Source organism: Solea solea, chromosome 13 (assembly GCF_958295425.1).
Source record: "Solea solea chromosome 13, fSolSol10.1, whole genome shotgun sequence".
Lineage (NCBI taxonomy): Eukaryota > Metazoa > Chordata > Actinopteri > Pleuronectiformes > Soleidae > Solea > Solea solea.
Genome location: NC_081146.1, coordinates 9594056 through 9612819, shown reverse-complemented (window position 1 = coordinate 9612819; position 18764 = coordinate 9594056). Strand labels below are relative to the sequence as shown.

General features: G+C 42.3%; 1 protein-coding gene across 1 annotated transcript in view; it reads right to left on the bottom strand.

The window, feature by feature from the left end:
• LOC131471956 (G patch domain-containing protein 8) overlaps nt 1-14749 on the bottom strand; it is a 34079-nt gene extending 19330 nt beyond the window's left edge. Inside the window, exons 1-2 of the mRNA XM_058648784.1 lie at nt 14193-14749; nt 13771-14057 (exon numbers count right to left, since the gene is read on the bottom strand). Coding sequence (XP_058504767.1) covers nt 13771-13923 — 153 coding nt within the window. The 5' untranslated portion in view covers nt 13924-14057; nt 14193-14749. The remainder of the gene's footprint in view (nt 1-13770; nt 14058-14192) is intronic.
• Nucleotides 14750-18764: the final 4015 nt, after the last annotated feature.

Sequence of the window (18764 nt, the reverse complement as noted above, 5' to 3'; positions counted from 1 at the left end):
CTGTGTTACAGTTTTACTGTTAAAAGTAAATGTGCACTGAACACATCTGCATCGGCATCGAAGGCGCTGATATATTTTTAAGACCTAAACTTGTCTATAAAAGAGGGAGCGCTGCGAGATATCATCCTGACTTCATATACTGTGTAAAATGTGACGCGTCACATCCGAATAATAAAAGACGGCGTGCAGAAGCTTCAGCCTTTGTCTGCGCCTACAGTAGTAAGCCTGTGGCATAGACAAATAGCAACGCTCTGCTGTTGAAGTCATAAATCTATGATTAGTCACAAGACCCAACCAAACGATCACTCAGCCGGAGATCAAAATGTAATTCCCTGTCCATCACAATGCAAGGCCACATGATCTGTCCACCCCTCCGTGCCTCCTATTCTCTCTCTCTCTCTACTCCTCCTCACCATTCAACAGGGCTCCCTTCTTTTCATCCCTTGTATCGCTGATCAATCTTCCTCTGTGCCACATTTAAAATCTGCCCACCTCTCAACATCTTCCTCCTCTTCTCTCAATCTCTCCGTGTGCGTGCCTTTCGGAATATAATGTGAGCTCTGGCTCTGGCTTGTGCAGGACAGGTTCAACTGATTTGCAGCTTAGAGACGAAAAGGAAAGAAAAGAAAAATCCTCATGTATTCTCCTCTTGGACAAACATGACCCGTATACTTTCTTTTGTGTGTGCATGAAAATTCTTGAAATTCTGCAAACTATGGCCGCTTCTGGGACCTTCCAAAAGTGTTTTTTTATGATCCTACCATCATTTACTGTGCTCTTTGGGGAGTTGTATTTGTTTCTTTGAAAAGACAAGGTTCCTCTCGTCTTCTCTCGGTGCACAATAAGGCAAACATTCTAAAACAGTTATGGCAAAGGATGGGAGGTAAAAAGGATGGAGATGTGACCTAAAATCTTTGTCTGTGTTTACTTTCATCTGAACACATTTGAAAGTGCCCTGTGTATTAGGTGTAGACCATTAACCAGTTTCAAAACATATCTCAGTATTGAAAAACCACAGACATTTTCTGTCATGCCAAAGGTTGGAGTTGTTTAATAACTCATCAAAAGTAGAGTGCAGAATCACTCGGGTTCTCAGTGATTGAGTGACACGGCTCTCCAACCCTCTGCGTTGGTGCAAGGAGTGGTTTTGATGGTAGGATGATGAAGGATGTGACATTTTAAAGCTGTAATTGCAACACCGTGACACTGCGATACTTTTGCGAAAGGTTGTCATGGCAGCAGGATGTCATACATCCCATGCCTATTTTGCATGCAGTCTCTTTCTGTTGCACCTCATGTTTCTGTTGAGATGTCTTATTTACAGTGTGGAGAGATTTGGGGAAATGTGATCATAATCTCTTCAACTACTCCTCTCCCAGCACTTCCATCTATTCCAGCTCCTTTCCTGATGTAGTTTTACTATACTTCAGGTGTTTCCCTCCATCTCTCATGGAAGGTTTCTCTCCTTTCTTGCTAAATGTCATCTCCATTATTAAATGCTTTCATCTCCCAGCTGGAAGAAAAATGGAATTATAACATATATATTCTTGACATTTACATTGGAGACACAACTGCACAGGTAAATGGATATTCGGCATAGTTTAGTTAGCGTGCACATATGCATGCATCCACGCTGTACACTCACGCTGTCTATCTGTCTATCTGCGGTGATTGACTGCTTCAAAGAGGATGGCCTCTCTATCTGTTAGAGTGATCAGACTACGACTGTAATCTGTCAGGGTGTGATGCTGCAGATTAGAGTGAAAGACAAGATGAAGGTAATCAGTTTGGGAAGCGACAGATTAAAAGAACAGGATTAATACCATTAAGATTACATGCTACAGTCTTAGCGCAGGTCTCACGAGCTGGAAAACCCGGGCAACAGAGTGGGTCAGATGAAGGATGGGTGAGAAAGTACAGTGGGCTGCTGTTGTCAGTGAATCGATCGATAATTGCTCTTCTTCAGGCTCTTATGATGCCTGTTCTTTTGAAATGTTTCAGTTTGGGTGAGCTTGTGCGTGTGCGTGCGTGCACGTGTGTGTGTGTGTGTGTGTGCGAGTGTTCACTCTGTCCTGTTCATTGGTGCTATCAGGGGGTTATGTGAGTGTGTGCAATGTAAGAGTGAGTGATCCTTGCTCTGGCACTTTAGAGGATGAGTCCATAGACGGCTAATGATGCTGCAGCTATGAAGGCAGAAAAATTAAGTGTTGGCTTCAACACGATCACACACACACACACACACACACACACACACACACACACACACACACACACACAAGCTCACTGTGCCTGTTCTATGGTGCACATCAGTCCGACTTTATGAAAGCTGGTTTTTGCTGTACTCTGAGATTCTGGAGTAGTTAAGACCCTGTGCTGGCCAGGGATTGAAATCCCGCCAGAACACTCTGCTTTCAACACCCCGCTCTGCCTCCTTACATCTCTCTGCTCACCACGTCTCTTTCTTTTTCTGCGTGTCCTCACCGTCGTTCCCAACTTCTACCCAGCCCGTATGGCTGCATTAGTATGTGTGGCTGTGTAGCACTGGGTTTAGAGGTTTATGTCTCCTAATAGACAGAGATTGGTCCTGTCACACCAACACCCACATACAGCTTACAGAGAGAGAACGTACTCCCCCACTCTGTGTGTGGAGGGGAGAGAGAAAGAACATTTATGTTCCCGTCTTATCTGCAGAGAGAAAGGTTCCGTTTCTGTACAGACAAATCATAAAGCATTCATTTGTGGCTTTCTCATCTTTTCGCCCACGCTTTCCAGTCCCCCCCACCTCTCTCTCTACCCTTTTCTCACCGTGATTGGATTAAGACCAAAGAAACAGAGTGAGGAGATGAAGAAGGGATGAGAGCTTATTAAGCATATGTGAGAGGTGAGATGACATTAAGCTCTACGGAAAAAAGATTGAGGAAGAGGTGTGTGTGTGTGTGTGTGTGTGTGTGTGTGTGTGTGTGTCTGTGTGTGTGTGTGTGTGTGTGTGTGTGTGCACATTCCTGTATTTATCCTCGCAGAGGAAATGGTGAGAAAAGGCAGGAAGTGAAGCGTTTAGCTGTGGAGCACTTTAATCAAGGGGCGAGCAATCCTGCATGACCCACTCTGTCATCCATTATTGATGCCTGCCTCAGCCTGGCTGATGAATCATTAAGCCACTCATCAGGCCTGGGAATTCTGCCTCCTCCTCAGCCGATGACACTCGTGTACATAAATCACACACTGCCATTTTTCACATGCTCACACACAAACACAAACACACACACGCACACCCACATAGTTCACGGAGTTTCTGCTTGCTTTTGTGATGTGAACAGCTCTTACTTTTTTCCAAAACACACATTTCCGTCAAAGCTGGTGGAGACAAGTTTACTCAGGCTGCAAACGCATCATTCAGAATGACAAGTGCTGCACAGCTGCACTGCCATTGATGAAATGCAACATCCACATCCAGTAAGATTACAGTATTGTAGAACTAGAAGTAGCACTAACAATTAGTTTCATAATTGATTAACCTGGGAATTATTTAGTTGATTAATTGTTTGGGCCATAACATGTCAGAAAGTGGTGAAAGCTATTGATTTGTGTTTCTCAAACCTCAAAATGATGATGTTCTCAAATGTTTTGTTTTGTCCACAAACTTTCAAAGTTTTAATGATTCTCTTTCTTATACGAAGCAGAGGAACAGAAAATATTCACTTTTAAGATTCTGAAATATCTGTTTTAATTAGGTCAAAGGTCTCCTCTACCTTCTGTTTCCCTGCACTACTGCTGTTTCCATGTCTTACCATTTAGTCTTGTGACTAATCATCCACCAAAGTGCTAAGAACATACATCACAGCAAGAGCAAATAGGCCCTACAGCACATACTAATGCAAAACTACCCAAACAAAATGACACCAAATGCACATACACAAACAAACAGAGGAAACTGGCATCTTGCCCAAAAGAAGTCAGTCGCCAAGACCTGGTGGCTGGAAGATGGAAGCTGCTTGTGGACAACTGCGATTCCGCCATCCTGGCAACGCATAGAAAGAACATTTCTGCAGCACTAAGCTGAGAGCCTGGCTTCTCCAATCTGCTACACACGGAAATGCTGCCGCTCGTGGTAATTGCACTGGGTTGTCCTCACCATCATTGGGGATGCGAAGGCCGGTTGAATTATTAGTGTTTGCATCGTGGCTCATGCTACTGGTGGAGGTACAGTCTGATATGATTTGATGCAATCTTACTGATGCATGACCGACCCTGTGCTATCAGGATGTCATAGTAGGTCCTATCTGCTCGGATGCATGAACAGAAGAGCACACCAGAGAGAGGACACATGAGAGCACACAATATTAGTGTAATTCTACATCCATTTTTGACTCCCTGGTGCTCTTGGTATAGTTTTCCTCCTTGTATGTGTGAATCCATCCATCCATCCATCCATCTTCTACCACTTTATACTCCACATGAGGGTCGCAGGGTGTGCTGTGCCAATCTCAGCCGACATAGGGCGATAGGCGCGGTTGTATGTGTGAATGTACAAGTGAATTCTGCAGTATAATACACAAGTACACAGTGTACACAAAGCAGTCCCTTTTCCAGTACACAGACATAAATATAAAGTGATAGCTCAATAATGTCCCGTTAATCTCTCTGAATCCATGACCGTAACACTGACCTTTTTCACACTTCATTTTCCTGAGGGTCATCTGTCAGAGGTCTGAGGGGGAAAGGTGAAAGGTCAGACGTGACGGAAGCAGCACGGACATAAAAGCGTCACAAAGGCCTCACCTTGAGATTCAAGTCCCACTGATAGAAAAGCTTGCAATCGAATTGGATTTTATGTTCTATTAATATTTCATGTCAGAATATTGAGATTTTTCATTCTGAATTTGCCGTCATAACAAAAGAAAACATGTAATATCTAACGTTATCAGTGTATACATACACTGTATAATTATTGCTGGATAATTATGGCAGTCGTCTCTTGACAACTTAAACTGTTTGCCACTGCAGTTTAACCTATTCCTACTTATTCTGCATGTGGCACAGCAACACAAAACATGAAAGCCTTGATTCATGTCAGCGATTTCAGGGAAATGAAACTTCCTCACATGCGTTAAAATTCCTCTGCCACTTTGATCTATAAATGCAAAGTAACTGCTCGACTTCTTTGAGTCACACCTATTTTTATGAATGAAAAGTCGAAAGAGAATACGCTTTAAATATCAAGCTGAGGATGACATCCATGTTGCTTTATTCAGAGGGAAGTGCCTTTAGAAATAATTCCTGGGCTTCTGCTCCACCAAGATGTGATGGTTCACATCCTCTCTTTCAATGACTCATCTTTTTTTCATCTAGAGAAATGATGATTAATTTGTCTGAGGTGCTCTTAACCGTGGCCTGCATGTGGAGACGCACGGACGTTCAAGCACTCTGGTACAAATAACATGCATTGTACACCTACACATGCATGCGGGCAAGTTAATGCATACAGTTAAGAGCTGTAGCCACACATCTGTTCCTACATTAAGGCACAAATCCAGTAGGAGCAGCAGGAAAAAAGGTGATGGGTTATTGAAAAATAGAAAATCTGACCATCAAATAAAGCCCAGTCTTTCTTTTCTTTCATTCATTGAACAATTTTTCAGCAATATAGCCACTGCAATATCACCCACTGCCTTCACTCAAACTCCCAAAATAGGCATACTGTGTACACACACACACACACACACACACACACACACACACACAGTTATTTTTTTACGGACACTGTATTGACTTCCAAAAATGAGGCTCTGCCTTATCAACACCAGGTTTTGGTCTCCATGGGGACTACTGGTCCTGACTAGATCAGTGTTCATGCCATAAAATGTCCTAAAGAGGTAACAAGAATACACGCACGCACGCACAGATTCAAAAGCCTAAACAGCTGAACCTTTGACCTACTAAAAAATGAATGGGCTAAAGAGATGAGACAAAAAGCAATAGGAGAGGGAGATACGAGGAGTGTCAAGGTAGAGACCGGGTATTGGTTGGAGAAATTTATGGGACTGAAAGACAGAGGGCATTGGCAAATGACAGTTGAAAAAAGAGAGAGAGAAAAGCAGAAGCGGAGACAGAGGATGTAGAGTTCAGACCGTGAGGGGAAATCGCTTAAAATAAAAAAGGAAAGAAGGATAAGACTGAATCTTCTCCAAATCGGACATACTAATGACTGTGAAACCAAAATACTTCTCTGTGCTGCTGTCTTGCCATTCACATTTCATCCAGATTTGGGCAATGCCACTATTTTGATTATGACAATTTGATGTTTTTGTGTGTATAATTTCTTTGGAGCATTTCTCCCAGTTTACACCTAAGCTGGTGTTCCAGATGGTTCATCAAACATGCTGTAATTATCTAACACTCACTAATTGTATGTGAGTGTGTGTTTATGTGCTGGTGTGTCTCCAGGTAATTATCTGATGCTGCGATCACTAATGACCACACAGGCAAACATCTGTCCCAGGGTAATATGCAAACTGAGAGGTTGGCCATCTGCTGTGTGCATGCACGTGTGTGCCTGCGTGTGTGCATGTGTTCACGCAGCTATGATAGAAATGTCTGCATCAAGAGATACAGGCACTTCTCCTCATCATCCTCATGTTATTGAACTATTCCAAAACAGTCTTGGCCCACTTTACACCCTGCAGAAATGCTCGCACCCACTCAGAGCTCACACAGATCAACAAACATTATGTCACAGAAGCAGATGTGTACCCTTCAAAGGTCACTCCCAATTCATAAACCAGCCTCTGATGTCTGGTAGGACAGGTAGGATGAGTTACAGATGGAAAAAAAAAACCCCATCACCCTGTTGGTGAATGAAAAACATTTTTTTGTTCACGTAGAGATGGCAATTCAGTCAAGCCAGGGCTGCATGTGTTGTTGTGTATATGCTTGTATTTTCAGTGTGCAGCAGATCAGAGACACAAATACAGAAATTGAATAAAGATAATTTCCATCTCAGAGGTGAACAAGCGCCACAAAGCCTGCGAGCGCACTCGCGCTCAGGCACAAAGACACCTTTACACAAGTAAAGAAATGCGCTTGTACCTCTCGCGCCTCCCTCCTCCACTCTATCATTCCCGAGGGTGTGCGGTGAGAGAGGCTGGCAGGTTATGTCAACTCAGCCAACAGTTTCATTTACAAGTTACACAATGTAGCACAAACAAACAGAAAGAGAAAAGGCACAGAGGTGGAAGATAAAAAAAACAAAGCTGAGAACGAGTTTGGAAAAGTCAGGAAACACTGAGGCGGTGGAGTCGACAGTGCTTTTCCACCAGGGAATCATCCTGGTTATCAAGTAGAGGTTATTGAAGCATTAGTGCTATGAGGCACTAATGAATTCATTAGCTAAATGAAATGTCAATAAAGGCTTGAGAGAGTGTTAAAATCAATGCCAACTGTCTTCCTCTCGCTCTCTTCCTCCTCTTTCCCTTCATCCTACCTCACCCATCTGTCCCAGTTACACACCTTTCTCCCAACACACACTCTCTGTGGAGTGTTGAGTGTAAACTGTGATGGAGGACATTAGCAGTGATCAGTGGTGGCAGTTTGCAGCGGTCAGCAGGAATGGGCCAGTCAAACAGGACTTTAGCATTCAGCAGCACTCACCTGCTCGCTCTCTAACTGCTCCACAAGGGCCTGGTGGCTGAGCCGGTGTGTGTGTGTGTGTGTGTGTGTGTGTGTGAAAATTAACGTTAGACTTTATCAACATGAGTGACTGCAGCATTACGGGCCTTGACTCTGAAATAGCTTTTCTGGCAAAACTCAACAACGCTTCAGCAGGTTTTGAGTAGAACTGCACAAAAAAAAAAATTGCGATATGATTAACAACAACTGGTACAACTCGTCATTTTTGCCTCCTGTTATATTCGTTAAGTTTTCACGAAAAATATGATAAAATAAAGTAGTAAACAACACGATTTTCGGGCCATTGATTTTTGTTTTTTATAACAAAAAAACCCCAACAAAATAAATACAACAATGCAACAAAAACATAAACATTTGGGAGGTGATGACAAACTTAAACCACATACAGTTCCAGCACATTTATAAGAGGAAGTTATTTTCAGTTCAGATCAAATAATTATTGATATTTAATTTAATTTGTCACAAGTATACAACCACCTAATAACATCAGTAAATACAAAAGGTATCGAGGCTGCCCTTTTGGACAGCCAGGCTTTTACAGAAGCCCACAATGGACAAATTTAACATCTTTTGAGTTTTGATTCTAACTGAAGGCTAAATAGTTTCTCCAACACACTTGGAAATTCATCCATTCATTCATCATCTACCACTTTATCCTCCACAAGAAGGGTTTGCTGGGGGCGCTGGTGCAAATCCCAGCTGACACAGGGCTAAAGGCAGGGTACACCCTGGACAGGTCTCCAGTCCATCACAGGGCCACATATACAGAGACAAACAACCATTCACTCACACTCACACCTATGGTCAACGTACGGCCTGTGAACCAGAACTGGTCCACCAGAGGCTCCAATCCGGCCCGCAGGATGAATTTGTGAACATTTACATTATGATTAGAATCTAATCATAATGTGAAATACTATATTTTTTCAGTTTCAGATAACCAACCGTGACTAAATGTTATGTGCTTTTATGTCATCTGTAGGTTTCAATGCACACGTATAAATGGCAAATTGAGGCATAATATTCTTAAAATTGCACTTATTTTTCTCAGGAAATGTCTGGTTGTTCATAATATGTTTTGTAAAACAAAGGGAACAATTATGATTTTTTACTTGTTGTTTATAGGTTATTATGCTATTATTTTACTGGTCCTGCCCACTGAATGTGGCCACTGTATGTGGCCCCTGAACTAAAATGACTTTGACACCCACAATGACATGATTTAGAGTGTCCAATTTAGCCTAATCCCCAAATCTGCATGTTTTTGGACTGTGGGAGGAAAAACCCACTCACACACGGAGAGAACATGCAAACTCCATGCAGAACGGACCTTGCTCTGGCTAGGTCATGAACTCCAGCACTAATTAGTACACCCACCATGTGGCATGAAGTTCATCCAATAATACTTTACTATCCATGAAAATTAAAAACATCAGGCGGTGTCTGTCACTTTGGATATTTCACCTGCTTGAATTGTTCTACTATTTTGTGATTAATTGTACAGCCTGAGGTTTGAACTCGTATGGAAAACAACATTTTTGTCTAGAACTCACATTTAACTGATCTCTGTCTTTCTGACATTTGTTGAAAATCATAAATGTCAAGATGTTATTATCCGGTTGATTGTCTCCTGGAAGTTCTTTGATACTGAGCTGTGCTATTTCTCATTCTGGTCTCCATTAAACGTTTGCAAAGATTTCTGGGTAACATGATTACGCACAGGAGCAAAGTGGCAGGTCAAATGGCAGTCCAGTTTGCTCATCTCACCTCTGTCCCCTCCCGCGGGCTGAATATTTGTAGCTACGTAAGTGCTTGACTCACTCTGAACATTGTTTTTCAAGATAATTGTTTGGGGCATATGTTTAAATGCCACCTCATTTACATAAACACTGTTCAGCTCCCCCACAGCATCGATGAAAACACACAGAGACACACACACACTGGTGCATTTTGCTCTTACTTTCAGTCAAGGATTCATCTGTTTTCTGCAATGGCTGTGAAATATTCATCAAGGTGGTCTGCAGTGGATAAGCAGTTAAGTACATGCACACATACACAGACACATATAGACAAGGCTGTAATGTTCGGACTCCTTTCTGAAGCAAATGGGGAGACGGGCAAATGGATGATGGCGAGGGATAGAAAAGGAAACTGAAGGTGATTCATAGACTATATCTAAAAATGGACGTAGTCTTCCTGCTGCAAAATGAAATCCGCTTGTGAGGCTTTGAGATCCGCAATGCTAGTTTTTGAAACCACAAAATTTACAGATGTCACCTGCAGCCAGGCACCTATTGGGTAACACCAGCTGTCAATCACACTGGTGTCCACTCATACCTGCCATGCTTTTTTTTTCGTCAGTGGGAACATCATTTAAAAAACCTCATGTGCTATTGGAGACGTCTTGAGGCCATTAACTCCTCCTCAGGAAAATGTTTACTGATGTTATAAATAAGTGAGAAGGGGGCTCGAGGAGGCTCCACAACTAGTGGAGTTGCCCCCTGGTGGCTAATTGCCACTTCTCTATAGGGCTGTCAATTTTGACTTAAAGTCTTGCTTGAACGAATATTATATGGCACTCTTCACCGCCGAAGACACGTCCCCCTTACACATCAGCACACACGCATGAGAAGACAGATGCATCTATCACGTCTGATAGAGATATACACTAGCTCATTACCATCTATGGTGTAGAAATACTTCCACACGCCGCGTTCACATAGTGTTGTGATTGTTCGCTTGGGAGGACATTTACGCTTGTTTAAGTCCTCAGTTGGCCACACAGTGGGGCACGTGGCTAGCACTGTTACCTCACAGCAAGAAGGTTGCTGGTTCGGGTCCCAGTCTGGGCCTTTCTGTGCGGGGTCACTGCTTGTTGGCTGTATATTCTTAACTGTTTGTTAAGGTTTGAGTTTGAGCCTCCCCCACCTAAAAGAATACAAATCTGACTTTCAGACAATAAAATGAAATGCCCCACTAGTGTCCTATATCCCAGGCTTCACTTTTGAAACCGGAGGACTACATCCATTTTTATATTCAGTCTTAGAGGTGAATCACTTTGTCCCTCTCTGAATAGCGAGAAGTGTTCGACCTCTTTTTAAACCTCTCTGTTGCTACGTGTTCCATCCTGTCCTCTACTCTCACACCAGGAGCTGAAAACCTTCGAAGCCCTGATAATTAGAGTTTGAAGAATGACTAAACACTGATGATTAGGCACTAATATAAATACCGGAACCGACATCTAGTCGCATTTCCAGAAGCCTATCACAATGGCTAATTAGTGGTGATAAAGTACTAATGAGCAAAATCCTAATCGAGACATACAGCAGCACTCCACTGGGAAGCTAACTAAACAACAAAACAGAGACATCTTAGACGCCATAGGATTTGTTGTGGGGAGAGAAGGGGGCTATGTGTCTAGACAGCTGTTCTTCACCACCTACATCTGCCAAGTGTTTTCTTAATGCCGATGCCTTATCAAAGTAAAGATGCAAGAAATCACCTTTGATAAATCGGCGTTATAAAATCTCTTGTACCCCACTGATGTAAGATAAAGCACACAGCAGCTACAGTAGCTGTCGTTCTGGCTGCTCCTGAATCGTTTACAGTGGGATGGACCGGGGCAAAAGATGCCGCTCGCCACGTCTAATGGTCTTGAAGAGGCGTGTTAAGCTCAGTTGCTCCTGGCTGAAGGACTATGTTTCACCTTAAACAAAGAGGTCATTTTTGAACTTCTTGGCCACTGGTGCCGCCTGTATATCATACTGACAGCTCTATAAATTGGCCCATGTCTAAACTAATATGGATAAATGTGAAAGAACATCTTTGTGTGACCCTGTACACCCTCTTAGCCAGCATATTCCCACACTGAAAACCTTCCACATGTAGCTGTATCTGCATTAGTTTGGTCTCAGAGGTCAAGGATGATATTCCTTCCATGAATGACATACAGAAAGTCTGCAGCTCACACAGAAAGACATACATCCAAATGCTTTTCTATCTTTTCTCTTCGCATGAGGGTGAGCTAGATTTAAGGCTGTGAGACCTTGACTGGTTTTCTTTTAAGTTATATTTTCCTTTTAGAGAAAAAACATCAGAGTTACTGCTGCTCATGTGTTTTGCCTCAACTGTTTTGCACTACCCTTGACTGCCTGAAAAAGACAATGTAAAAAAGACAATGTAAATTTTTATCTGATCTCATTTGTCTAGTCCATCCGGGCAGGGGACGAGTCCTCGGACGGCACGGGAACTGGACTGTCCCACCCCAAAGAGTCATGTGAACCCTTTGGTGTCAAGCTGTATATGCTCCTGCCTTTCCCTTGGACCACAGGCAACAGAACAGCATGTTCTCCTTAAGTCTTTGCCTGTACCCCAGAGAGACACTCCAGTGCCGCAGCACAACACAACTGAGATCCATGGTCTCTCAAGACCAGAGGCTGCAGCCACCGCCACCACTGATTTGTTTGACTAAATATCTAACCACAGAACACCGATTTATGATGCAACAAGTAACTATTTTCATTATGAATTATTCTCCTAAATGGTCTTATGACAAAATAATGAATTGACTTCAAAGTGATGAACAACTCACTATGAGAAGCTGGTAACAGCTGGTAACAGCAATATGGGGGAATGGTTGCTTTACTTGCGTGGTAATTCATCACAATCAAAAAAGTTTATAATTTTTTTGGAAACTTTACAAAACATCTTTTGATGCTTGAGGAAACAGATATCAGTTATTATCGTGCGTCATATTCCAATGAGGTGCGTTGTTGTATGATTCATCCCTTTTAATCTCTGAAGTGTCTTTGAACACATTTTGATAACATTCTAAAACAAATGATTCGATAAAAATTGCATTTAATGAGTCCACAAAGAAAATGAATGGCAACTGAGACAGATGATTCAAACAATCACATTAAGAGGAGGGGACCTAATTTGAATAAGCACACTGTATTATACCCATTATTATGCAATCATTATCCCATTTAGTCGTTTAACATATCAAAATGTGTATTTGAGAGTGCACGTGCAAATGTTTGTAAGCACATTTGTGAATATTAGTCTTTTGCAACATATCTGGCAGTTAGTCAAAACTGAGCTTCTTTCTTATTAGGACCAGGTTTTGGTCTCGATGAGGACTACTGGCTCGTGATGAGGTCACTACAAAAATCTGGACAATGTTTGCTCTTTTTAAAATAATCACCAATGGTTGATGCTGATTACTAAAATTATACGTTTACACATATTTGAGCCATTAAAACTTCATTTTTCTCCCACAGTTTGAGCTGTTTCAGGTATTAAACATTTAAATTACATAATTACACACACAGAGTGCAGATTGGGAGAGTTGTTCAGTTAATGATTTTTTTTTTGTTTAAGCAATTTTGTCTATCACTTGTTACTTTTAAACTGTTGTACTTTATCGGATGAGGGAACAAAAAACAAATCGGCCATTGACCCACGAAGAAATCAGCATCATATATCGACCATCTGCTGCACTGATTTACAAAGAGCGACATCAGTCATAGAGAAACCCATATCGGTTGACCTCTAACCACACACACACAGACTAGTAAGACTAGTGCTTTTTTCGTCTGTGCTAGTCATCTTCTTTTCAAAGCACTAATACAATTTGAGTTATTTAATTCCCATAGCTATATGAGAAAAAGGAGGCAATACTTTATAGTTTGATTCTCCTCTTTTTCAAGTATTCACTTTCACTCTTAAGAAACCCGCTTCTTTTAGGTTTCAAGCAAATAAAAGATAATCCCTTTAAAAAAAACATCTCTGTCATCCACTTTGTCGCTATGATTTCTGAAGTTACCTCCCGTTTTCTCAAATATAAACCTGCAGCACCTGCAGACTTTAACACACTTACAAACACACTTTTAAATAGTCAGAACTTGACTTTGACCCATATCATGAACTTCATTCAAGAAAAAGGGAGAAAAAAAGGTGTCACTGGACTAAAATAGCCTCTTTTGCAAAAACACACACTACTACAGTCCTTCTCTCTCTCTCTCTCTCACACACACACAAACACACACACACATGGACACACACAAATTAAATTTCTCCTACCGGTGAGTCACTGCTTGCTGTTGGACACAGTGGTCCTCTGAAAACTCCCTTGACGCGTCGAAAGTGTCCATTGGTCAGGTGTGTGGAGCTGATGACTAGATAATAACACGCGCTGCACGCCATCCCGGGCGCCTCGCGGGGTTTTGGACCCATGGAGAGGCTTGTTGGGAAGTGGGTATAGAAGTGTCTGGTCCTGGATGTCGGGTTACGCACGGATGCTGTCCCGGTGAGAGCGCGGCCGGAGCACAAAGTCTCACTCCTCCTGTCCTCTATTTGGAAGTGTCTGTCTGTACATGACAAGAGAGACAAGATGAGAATGATTCACTGTTGGATGTGCGCGCGTTTAAGTGTGTGTGTGTGTGTGTAAGAAACAGACAAACGGAGACAAGAGTAAAAGAGACAGACAGACATATTATACTGACCGAGCTCCGCCGCGTGAGTCTGAGCTGGGCATACTGTCGTCGGTCGGGCATGAACAAATGAATGAGCGCCTGTAGAGTAACAGGGAAAAAGAGGGATCCATCCAGTCCCTGCTTCTCTCTCTCTCTCTCTCTCTCTCTCTCTCTCTCTCCCCCTCCCTCCCTCCCACTCTCTGTCTTTGGATTTCTCCTCTCACCCCCCTCTGCTTTTCTGTCTTTTTTCCTTTTCCCTAGACCACTGGACCAGTCCGAATAGCAGCAGCAGCCCAACTAGGGTTCTCAGTGAAGAGAGAAAGGGAGCAAAGGCTTTTCCAGGTGCTTCTCTGCTTCATGCACGTCGAAGAAAAAAGACAGGGGGAACCATCTGACCCTCTTTTCCTCTTTTCCCTCCTCTTGGCACTGTTCTGTTCTGATTAGCACCTGGTTTGTATATATGTGTGTGCGTGTGTGTGTGTGTGTGTGTGTGTGTGTGTGTGAGAGAGAGACTGTAAATCCATCCAGAGCAGTCCCAGTTATTATCTGGCTCCAGTGACGGCAGACTGAAGTGCTTCAGACTCTTTGTAAAGAGGAAAACTCTCGCGCTGTCTCTCTCTCTCTCTCTCACTCACTCCCTCTCTCTCTCTCTCTCTCTCTCTCTCTCTCTCTCTCTCGCTCGCTCTCTCTCTCACACACACACACTGTGTGTATGCGTTAGTGTTACAATTATGTTTAGGTTAGGCTTAAGGGTTAGAGTTAGACATTAAATTGTGATGGTTAAGATGGGGGTGCTTGATGTCTATGAAGGTCCTGCTAGTATGATGTTCAAGAATGTGTGTGTGTGTGTGTGTGTTTGGGGGACGCACTTCAATGCGGAGTTACTCAAGCACAGCTTTGACACAAGTGGATCCCTGTGTCCCAGACTCACACGCAGGCATGGACATGCAGACAGTAAACCTGTCAGGTGCAGCCTCCACGTCCCAAAGCGTTGTCGTAAACTTTTCCACTCCCTCTGAAATTAGATTCTGCCTCATTAGGACCAGGTTTTGGTCTCCATGAGGACTAATTGTTCTGACAAGGCGCGCGCGCCTCTACCATTTCTATTCCATGTCTTCTTCCATGTCGTATCTGTTTCACTGTGAGCCACGAGGAGGAGGAGGAAAGGGAATAAACTTTATTTTCAAGACGCGGGACATTGTGTGACAGATACTTAAAATATCTGCAAATGAGCCAATGACAGTGTGTTTACTCTTCCTCTGCATCCCGCTGCCACTCTCTCTCTCTCTCTCTCTTCCTCCCGCTCCGTCCTCATCCCTCTCTCTTTTTTCTCTTTGCAGCCTTCGTCTCCGTGTCATCAAGGGAGTTTCTCCCTCGGAGCTGATGGTTAGATCACAGATAAAGGAGTCTTTCTCCAGCTCGGCCTGTCAAACTGCTCCGGGCTCCGTCAAAAGCACAACTCGGAACCAGCTGCAGCTGAGCCTCAGTCTGTCTCCGCGGCGTATGGAGCTGTCCACCACCGTGGTGCTGAAAATATTAAGTTGCGAGCACCAACAGCACAGCAGTGCGCGGCGCGTCATGCATATTCAGTGCGGGATTAAGGTGCCTTTTGTGCCCAGCGTCAGCACTGAATACCACCGACACATAGACAGACAAAGATACACATAAAGAGGAAGGACACAGAGGGACAAGAGTCCACTTATTTTCTTGCTTCCCTACCTTGATGTATGCAATCACAGAGAAATAAATATTTTTTTATGTAAGCTTAAGGAAGGATACCATTCACTTCTTGTGAAAATGAAAAAAGGTCTCAACATAAACAGCAGCCTCTAATAGACTACATATCCTCCCACGTCAATAGCTTTTAGATTTACTGCAGCAAAAAATTCAGCTTTAAATATCTTCCTCCTGCGACTAACTCAAAATATAATATAAATATAACAGCTGCTGCTGTTTTGATGCACATAAATTGGGAACTTCCACACAACACATGTTTTATTATAACAAACATCCAAAGGACAATTTAAAAAACAAATGCAAAACATGGTTGATCTTTGTAGTTTTGTACCTTTTGCAAACATATTGTCAGCAATATACTCTAAATCAAACTGTTGCTCATTTGAAATGCACCCATTCTCTCATTCAACTTATTCCTGCCAAGTTTCCTCTGTCAAGAATTCAGGCATGATTCCTAATTCTTTTCAACTCTGCCTAACCATGGCCTTTGTGGAAGCCTGCATTGCTACCTGATTGGGCCACAGCGCTACACTGTTCAAAGCAGAGTAGCTTTTCTGTTTTTATCCGTTATGACTCAATGAGTGTGTGATTGTGCTGCTACTACATGTGCATAAGAGGTTTGGTCTCCAGAGTTACGCTGGACCCAGAAATAATTAAGTATGGCTCATGACACAAATGCACGCATGTGCACACACACACACACACACACACACACGTCCCCTTGGTTTTGCAGGAGTTCAGAGTGACGCTCGGTGAACTCAATCTGTGTACCCTAGAGGGGAAAATGTGTGTGTCAAAACACATATTCAACATGCAAAGATTTAATTGCTGTTTTTGGTCTGCATCTGACTTAATAATCTGTATAAAGCAACTTTTTATTTTGGTCCTTTCAAAGAAACCTCAACAACACACCACTGGTATTTAGTTGTTCTGAATCTCAAGAGAGTCAAGATAGATCTATAGATCTCTAAGGCAATATTTATAGCATTACTTGAATTCAGAATTAACATTTAAAAAAATATGTTGGGCTAACCCTAACTTTTAAAGTGCAACTAAACCCCCTCTTCTGTAGTCAACACTGCCCAATACTTGATTCAAAAATGCCAAAAGAAGTGGACATGGAGGAGAGAGAAAGGCACGGAGCAAAAGTTTTTGCTTTTAAAAAAAGTAGGAGGAGCCTGTGTCTATGAGCCTCACTGATGCAAGAGTGTACCAGTGATGAGAGCAATGTTTAAAATAGCTGTGGCAAAATTAGAATACAGTTGCTTTTGTTTGACCAGGAAGACAGTAGATACACCTTATTTAGTCACAACATGCATAATATCAATATTTTACACTAAACTGTGAAGATTTGCACCTGGATCAACAAATAGCATTACTAGATATACATACACTGGCATTCACTTAAAACATTTTTTTTTTTAATTTTAAACAATTTTTTTTACATTTTATATAATGAAAAAAAAAAGGTCAAAATTATCAAAAATGATTGTGACATAAACATTTAGTGTATTATCTGTTTCTTAGACAGGTACTAGATAGAACACATGTGCAACATTTACAATGACAACACATTTACATCTCGTCACAAAAGGAGCACACACACAACTCAATGTATACACTACTTTATCCCATCACCAAATATTTACATATTTACCGTATTTTATTTCTTAATGTTCTCAGTACAACACAAGAATACGTCTGACTTTAAACACGAGCATTTCTGTCACCGTCCTGGATTGAACTACACTTTTTTTTCAGACTTCAGTCTCGCTTTTGCTTTCTTCTCAGATTATCAGGATCTTTTGTGAGATCTTTTGCAACATGTTGCTGTGTACACTGTTCTGATGCTGAGAGATTATCAGTTTGGCTCCCCACTGGTCTGGAGTCTCAACTCTTGCATCACCACACTACTGTCATTTCCTCCTGAGGCCACCGGTCCAAAAGTCCACAGATCATATCAGCGAACTTCCTAATGACCATAATTGTATCTGAGTAAAGAAATTCACATCTATGCATGCTATATACATTTTGGAGCCCCACAGGAACCTGCCCTGTGTCAGTAATGGAAACATTGTGCCTTTTCTTTTTCTCAGCCGCTTCCTGGGAATAAACTTCCCTCACACAAGGAAAAGGAAACCAATTTCACGCAGGAAATTACCTCCATACTATCTTCTGGCAAAAGCTTTAGTTAATGTCTCATACACTTAAGTACTGCTAGGTAATGTGTTTCCAATGTCCTGGAGTGCCACTGAGAGCAAAACAGCAGCAGTGATGATGAATGCCGAAGACAATGGCACTTACACTCAGGGCTCCTCTGTAGTGATTGAAAAAAATGATGTCCTTGGATTTTGTTAATAATGTTCTAAAATGCAGAGATCAGAAAGTACAGGTGGTGTTTGCATCAGTACCTTCAGACTGTGTGCGCGCGGGGAATAGTTGGGTGGATAAGGGTATTTGCACTGATCATCCACAAGAGGAAACCCGTTGTGTATATTTTAAACACCCTAAGTCCCCAAAGTACCTCCCCCTTTTCTTGCTCTCTCTGTGCTCCTGGTGCACTCATTACTGTTGGAAATGATGCAGTAATACTGAGAGGAGGGCGGGTGGGAGTTGGGAGAATCAGAGCAAGAGAGAGAGAGAGAGAGAGAGAGAGAGAGAGAGAGAGAGAGATGGGAAGACAGAAAGGAAGAAAAAAGAAAAGGCAAAATCTTGGTGGTATCCATTTCCCCAGTTGCTGCCTCTGGCTCCTTATAAACCTTTGAAATATTACATTTAGGTTTGGGTGCACATTGCTGTCTTTCATACGCAGTGGATGAGATTGCTTATGAATGTATTATGATCCAGACATGGTTAAGTTTGTGT